Source organism: Galeopterus variegatus, unplaced genomic scaffold (genome assembly GCF_000696425.1).
Source record: "Galeopterus variegatus unplaced genomic scaffold, G_variegatus-3.0.2 Scaffold18961, whole genome shotgun sequence".
Taxonomy (NCBI): Eukaryota; Metazoa; Chordata; class Mammalia; order Dermoptera; family Cynocephalidae; genus Galeopterus; species Galeopterus variegatus.
Window position 1 is genome coordinate 2,914 of NW_007745072.1, and position 8,211 is coordinate 11,124.

The 8,211-nt window shown below is 33.5% G+C and overlaps 1 protein-coding gene across 1 annotated transcript; it reads left to right on the forward strand.

The window, feature by feature from the left end:
• Window positions 1-2,561: 2,561 nt before the first annotated feature.
• LOC103583003 (zinc transporter 4) lies at window positions 2,562-7,923 on the forward strand. The gene is made up of 5 exons (XM_008564435.1): window positions 2,562-2,838; window positions 4,443-4,644; window positions 5,306-5,411; window positions 6,195-6,329; window positions 6,969-7,923. The coding sequence occupies exons 1-5, from the start codon at window positions 2,699-2,701 to the stop codon at window positions 7,121-7,123; spliced, it is 738 nt and encodes a 245-aa protein (XP_008562657.1). The 5' UTR covers window positions 2,562-2,698; the 3' UTR covers window positions 7,124-7,923.
• The last annotated feature ends 288 nt before the right edge of the window (window positions 7,924-8,211 follow it).

Sequence of the window (8,211 nt, forward strand, 5' to 3'; positions counted from 1 at the left end):
TGTGAGTCTTTATAAATGTACAGTGTATTACTTTATCATTTTTATATTAAAAAATTTGATTAAGGCACTTTAAAAACTATGGTGGCCTAATTGCTAGATTCAGCCTTGATACTTGATTAAAGTAATCCTACTACTGTAGGAGGCTACACTAGTACATGAGATTTTGCAGTTTAAAATTTTAATTATTTCTTCTTTCTTTATATTATTTATATATGTGTACTTTACCTAAGGAATTCCATGTGTTTTCTGTCTTTTATTTGGCTTAAGACTTCTCTTTTAACCTATTTACTTCTTGTTTGGGGGGATTTAGTAAATAACCTATATTTTATATTTAGCGTAACCTTCATGATTGTATAGCCTTTTATCATCTTCCCTTGCTCAACCTTTGACTAATTTCATTCTGCAAATTCATCCATAAGTATTTAAGTACCTGCTATATACAAGCCACTCTGCTAAGTGCTGTAGTGAATATGACATGAAATAAGATTTGGTCCATATCCCCAAAGAGCTTACAGTCTTTACTTAATATGGAAGTCTCTCCATGGCTTTGTATGTTTCAATTGTTTTTTTCTCTGTCTTCTGCTCTTATATCTCTTTTGAAGTATGATTACTATGTCAAGAGTAGGTGTTCGGTACCGTGGTTTTGAATATTAATTATATGTTTTTTGTCTTACTTCAGCACCTAGTCTATTGATGCACAGGATTTTATAAAAATTTGGTTAAATTATTCAGGAAATAGCTTATAACTGCTAGATAACTTTTCTGTGTTGTAATTTATAAATTGGAATGAAAATGTATCAAAGTCCAATATACTTGAACTACCTGGAACCTTTGAGCAATGAGTCATTCCAGATAACAGTTTTCCATATTGTTTTACCTTTCAACACTTAACAGGATTAATGTCAGGTTTCTCTAAAGGAAAAGTTTTCTTTAAAAGTATTTTCCTGCTTTTATTGTTTTCAGTGTCAACACCTATTTTATATAGTAATTGTTAATTATTTTTAAAGGTACTTAACGTTGCCTATTTTTTGTTATTTTGGAAAGATACAAAATTATTTTTACTGTATATTCACATGGTAGAAAATTCAAATGGTACAAAAAGCATATATGGTGCAAAGTCATCCCTATCTCCCAGCTACCAATTCTCCTCACCCAAGGTAACCAGTTTTTTATGAATATTTTGTATAATCCTTCCAGAGATTGCATTTACAGATGATTATATATTCTTTTTTCTTTTACTGAAATAATAACATATAAACTATATTGTGTACCTTGCTTTTTCACATAACACTATGTTTTGGAGATTATTCCTTATCAGAATATTAACCAATCACATCTCTAGGTCATTAACTTGTATGGCTGTCCAAAACGTAATACCATCAGAAATAATATCAGATTATTTCTTATTCTTTTTTTAAAGCAGCATAGAATTCCATGTTACAAAGTCCCTACTGATCACCTTTTTTGGTTGTTTATGATCATTTTCTGTTGTACATAATGCTTGATGCATAGCCTCAAAACATCTCATTTTGCACATGTGCAGCTCAATTGGCATGAGTGTGTATCTCATTCTTAGAAGAGAAATCCTGATCAAGGCACATTAATGACTACTTACATGCCTTAAAAGTTTTCTTCGTTTTCTTTAGTCTAAAGGTAATATGTGTGTAGTGTTATGGTACAAATTTAAAACATTTCAAACATTACTGAAAATAATAAAGTGAAAAATAAATCCCGCAGCTTCTAGTCCTATTTCCCGGGTGTAATGCTTTCTTGTCTGTCTTATGACTATCAATTTGCCTGATTTTTGTTTTACTTTTTTCCTTTTTTTTAAATGGCTGTGTGGTATCACCACCACACACACACACACACACACACACACACACATCATAATTTATTTATTAGGTTCCTCTTTGGTGGACATTTAAGATGTCTCCAGATTTTTTTTTGATACTACAAACAGTGCTACAGTGAGAAGCCCTGTAGATATCTTTGCACACATGGAGGTGTTTCTACCAGTTAGATTCCTAGAAGCAGACTGCTGTATCAAGGAATTGCATTTACATTTTTGATTAGTTTTACTAATCAGCTGTCCAAAACATAATACCATTTGATACTTCCACCAGTATATCCTTGCTGACTCTAGCGATTATCAAATTATTTAATTTTTGCCAATTTAGTAGGGGGGAAATGAATCTTATTCTAATGTGAATTTCTTTTATGATTGATTTTGAGAATTTGGCAATTTCTGTTTACTGTGAATTGCTATTTGTGTCCTTTACCCATTTTTCTTATGGGTTGTTCACCTTGTGACTGATTTTTAAATGTACTTTTTTTATATTAGGAAACTAGTCTGTGGTAATGTATGTGACAAATATTTTTTCTCAGCTTGTCATTTTTTACCTTTTATGGTCTATAAATTTACATAACTTGATCCTGAAGAGATGAGTGGAGGATGGGAAGTAGTAGGAGTAAATTAGTGAAGGACCCAGATCAGTCAAGCTGCTAATAAACACTTTTTGAATAAGGAAAATGACATGACAAAGTGCTTTTTAATGACATGATATAATTGTGATTATATCTCCTTAGGGGAAAGAAAATATAAATAAAAGACTGCACAATGTTTAATTGCTCTGAAGTGCAATAACTGCTGAAAATATATTTGCTTTATATATTTTTTCCTCTAGAGGTTTTGTCAGCTATGATTAGTGTGCTGTTAGTGTATATACTTATGGGATTCCTCTTATATGAAGCTGTGCAAAGAACTATCCATATGAACTACGAAATAAATGGAGATATAATGCTCATCACCGCAGCTGTTGGAGTTGCAGTTAACGTAATGTAAGCTCTATATTTTTTACATTAATATTTTCAACTACTGTGAACTTAGAGACAAGTGTACATGCATTCAGTAATTTGCAGTGATATTTTCATATTTTTAATTATACCATACAGCCGACCCTCTGTATTTTTGTTTCTGCATCTATATATTCAACTGTGGATCAAAAATATTTGAAAAAAAATTGCGCCTGTACTGAACATGTACAAATTTCTTTTTTTTGTTATTCTCTAAAAATCTTGTATGACAGTTATTTACATAGCATTTGCATTGTATTAGGTATTATAAGTAATCTAGTAAATCTGTATTTAAAGTATATGGTAGGATTTATGTAGGTTATATGTAACTACTATGCCAATTTATATCAGGGACTTAAGCATCTGCAGATTTTCGTATGTGCAGGAGGTCCTGGAACTAATTCCCCATGGAAACCGAGGGACAACTGTATATTAATTTTTCTTATAAAAGTTAATGAAATGCTATGGACATTATGAATTTCTCATTAGTTTGCTGAGGTATACTGGAGGTTAACTAACAATGAGGAATTTAAGGACAACGTTTTTGGTTTAACTTTCAGAATATTTTTCTATCTAGGTTTTTTTTTAACTACTAATTTTTTTTTCCCCAAAAAAAACCTATCATTTTTAAGTTATATACTTAACCACTCACACCACAGTTCAGCAAACTTTTTCTGTAAAGGTCTAGGCAGGAAATATGTTAGGCTTTGAGACCCATACAGTCTCTTTCAAAGCTACTCAACTCTGCTGTTAGTAGAACAAAAGCAGCCACACTCCATATTGTAAGCAAGTGAGCATGGCTATATTCCAATCAAACTTTCTGTACCAAAACAGGCAGCAAGCCACATATGGTCTACTGGCCATAATTCACCAATCCCTGCCCTAGTGGCTTCTATTCATACTTAGAATAAAATCAAGTGTCCTTACCTTAGCCTTTTAATAAGACCCCATGTACCTCTGCAACTCACTTCCTAGTGCTTTTGCTCACTTTATTCTGGCCACAATGGCTTATTTTTTTCAAGTACATGGAGCACAGGCTGGCCAGTTAGCTCAGTTGGTTAGGATGTGGTGATGATCACACCAACATCCAGGGTTCGATCCCTGTACTGGCCAGCTGCCAAAAAAAAAAGTACATAGAGCACGTTTTCATTTTCGTGCCTTCGCCCTGCTATTCTTCTGCCTTGAAGACTCTTCTACCACTTGCTCCCTGACTTCCTTAAAGTCTCTCTTAGATGGAACCTAGAAGAGGCCTTCTCTGACTACACTACCCATCACTCTCCATCCCCTTACAATGCTTTATGTTTCTTCAAAGTATTTCTCATTGCCTGGATGTATATTTTGTATTTATTTGTTGCTTCTCTGCTTTCTCTACTGGAACCTAAGCTCCTTGGGGGTAAGGATATATCTGTCTTATTCACTGTTTTGACCCCAGCACCTAGAACAGTACCTGATACATAATAGATGCTCAAATATTTATTAAATGAATGAGTTCTGTGTTGCATCATTTATTACCAGGAATTAGTGTCTGACTAGGAACAAATGTTTACCAATAACATTAGGAAAAATAATGTTTTATTTTATTTTAACAGAATGGGGTTTCTGTTGAAGCAGTCTGGTCACCATCACTCCCATTCCCACTCCCTGCCTTCAAATTCTCCTACCATAGGTTCTGGATATGGACATGGACATGGGCAGGATAGCCTGGCAGTGAGAGCTGCATTTGTACATGCCTTGGGGGATTTAGTACAGAGTGTTGGTGTGCTAATAGCTGCATACATCATACGATTCAAGGTAATATGATTGCCAATTTTTCTATTTTAAAATGTGTTTGATTTCAACATTAAAAATAAAGCTGATTATCCTTTGTCAGTATGCTGGACACCAATGCCAGTTCTATTCGTTTTGCATCTACATAAGCTTAGTTGACCATCCATATTTGTTAGCAGTAAACACAATGGTATAACTTCACACGGTAACTTAATCTGTAGCTGGCTTTGGTAGTGCCTTCACTGGAAAACTCAGTCGTAAGTCTTGTCACTGAACTGCTGAAAGATTTGTTTTAAGGGAGGGATGAGGCTCTGCCAAGGGACCTTGGACAAGTCCCTTCCCCTCTGTAAACTTAAGTTCCTTCCCATTTATAAGAGGGGCTTAAACCAAATGGCTGCTAAAAATCCTTGCAGTTCTGATGTTCTGTGAAGGTACAGTGGAGAAGATTTAGAGAAGGTATAGAGGAGAACAGTAGAACAGGCAATTAAACTTCTAGAAATAGGTCCCAAGAGGAAAGTCATTTAACAGTCTGGGAAAGATGTTTCTCAACTACAGTATCCAAGTTTTAAGGATATTCTCTAATACTGGTAAAGCCAAAGAACAGGGGACATATGCCTTGCTTTGTTTTACAGCCTGTTTTATCTTTCTATATTTAATCATACAACTTTGAACTATTACCTTCTAGCCAGAATACAAGATTGCTGATCCCATCTGTACATATATATTTTCATTACTTGTGGCTTTTACAACATTTCGCATCATATGGGACACAGTAGTTATAATACTGGAAGGTAAGATCTCACTAATATTCCCATTAAGGATTTATTATTTCCCTAAAGCAGATTGGGAGTTGGGGGGACACTGGGTAGGAACTGTCTTTTGCATTTTACTGATATTTATTAGGCTATACCTTACATGTTTATAACATACAGATCAATGCACTCTCCCATCTATTACCCGCTTGACCCTTATAATAGCTAAGCAAAATAAGGCAGACAATGGAGTAAATTATCCTCACTTAAAATCAGGAAAATTGAGGTTCAGAGGGATAACATAACTTGGTTAAGGTTATGCTGCTAATAAACTGTGGAGCTAGGACAAGAATGCAACTCTTTTGATTCTCAATGCGAATATGTTTAGTAGTTTAATTCCTTAATTCCCATTTAACTTGTGACTCTGTTGTATTTATGACATCCTTGCCTTACTGATATTATAAGTAAACATGAAAATAAAATTTCTCAACAATAGGTTTATCATCATTGGATGTTTCTCTCTTTCTTTTTTTCTTTTTCTTTTTTTGCCTATCCTAGCTTATCTGTTAAACAAAGTATTCTGGTTTGATTGGCATTCCTTTTTAGAGAGAATGAACATTTTGTTAAGTATGTATTAACCACTTGTATATATCCTACATTTTTAGTAAAAATATATGTGTACCTAGTTTATCTTAAAGTATTTGCTTAAACTGAATTGGCAAAGCCATTTGTTCTCTTTGAAAAAAGTCTTCTCAGTAATGAAAAACTTCTTTTTTTTCCAAAATAAACTTTACATATAAATTATATATCCTGAACTAATAGGTGTACCAAGCCATTTGAATGTAGATTGTATCAAAGAAGCCTTGATGAAAATAGAAGATGTATATTCAGTGGAAGATTTAAATATCTGGTCTCTCACTTCAGGAAAATCTACTGCCATAGTTCATATACAGCTAAGTATGTTGCTGATGGTAAATGGGGCCTGGGATTGGTGGACTTCTATCTCTGAAACTAAACATCTGTGCTTATAATTAAATAGGTAGACTTTTCTGCTGAAAGATTTGTTTTAAGGGAGGGATGAGGCTCTTCAAAAGGTGAGCTTCAGGTCAATATTGATAGCAGAACAATAATTTTTGACCTCTTTGAGATGAAACATTACAAATTGATTTTTACCTTTAGATCAAAGGCATTAAGTATATTTACCATGCTCACCATGCGCTTTTCTACATAAGAAAAGCTAAAGTCTTATGTTTCTCATTTTTTTAAGTCATTTCAGATTGATGCTTTTTATTTTATTTTTTATCAAAATAATATATGCCTGTGGTTTATTTTTAAAGTGCGTTTAAGATATTTTAATGACAGCCTTGTACTTGATGTCTGGTATTCTTTCTCTACCTGAGAGTGGACTGGAGAGATTGGAATAATGAGAAGCCACTTTGGATGTATAAAATGACATACTTCTCTAATAGAGAGGGTACAAATTAGACTAATAAAAATATGTTCACAGTATCTTAAGGTTGGTTTTTTCCCTGTATTTTATCCGCTAATGTGTAACTATGAACAATGAATAGTAATGATATTTTCTTGACATTGCAGTTCCTGGAAGTTCATCTAAATGGGAGGAAGTACAGTCAAAAGCAAAACATTTATTATTGAACACATTTGGCATGTATAAATGTACTGTTCAGCTTCAGAGTTACAGGCAAGAAGTGGACAGAACTTGTGCAAATTGTCAGAGTTCCAGTCCCTAATTTTATATATTTTGGGGACTACTGCCTTATTTATCCTGTAGTCACAGACTTGAGAGCAATAAATGCAAACCTAAATGAGAAAATGGAATCCCTGACAGCTGTGTCCATATCAAGCACCAGTCTCTCAAAACAGTCACTCCAGCCTGACAGTGCTAGTCTCCATTTAATGGCAAAATGAGACTTCACCATGATTTTCAGATGAAGATGTTTCCAAAACAGTATGTTTACAGTATGAGATGTGACTCTACAGATACCTCATAGAAGACAATCCAAGACCATACTTCATTAATTTGACAGAGTACATGTCTTAAAGAAAGCATTAAGAATTAATTATTTGCTTTTAATAATACTTTTAAAGGCCATTTTATATCAAGCCAGTACTGGAAAACTGAATTTTTTTATTATGTCATCTTGGCACCTAGTTTCTGGAATTGCTGCTCTCTTTTTACAGAAATTATTCCTCAACAGATTTCAGAAAGTACTAATAATTATCCAGAGAATGGAATAAGCATGTATTCCCAAGTGTTTCAGAAGTGTTTTATTTCACAAATAAGTATTAATGTTATTGTTATAGTTACTTGATAAAGAGTTTTTTCCAGATGTTGTAAGGTTTTGAATCTCAAAGTTAACATTTTTGATTATTTGTAATCTTAGCAGAATCAAATCTTTACATATTGTGGTCACTGTCATTAAATTATTTAGGAAATATTTTCAATATTATTTTGAATGGCAGAAGTTAGTCTTAAACTCAAATTACTATCTGATGATTTAAAACAAAATAAAGGAGTGAGGATGGAGTATGGAGTTTCAGATTTATGTCTTCCTGAAATCCCTTCTATTGTTCATGGAATTGTCTTAAGAACAGCAAGAGACTAGAAGATGTAAACAATGATCCTCTGTCCCTTGAACTGCCAATATTTTGTACAAAAAATTTGCTTGGTACATTGGTTCCTGCCCTTATTCCAGATAATCTGTGTATGTCTGTCAGGATAAAACTCTGGAGGGCTAAGGTTCAGTTTATGATACCCACTTCTCACATGTAGATTAACCACATTACTCCAGAGAGAATTTCTATTTTATTAAGTTAG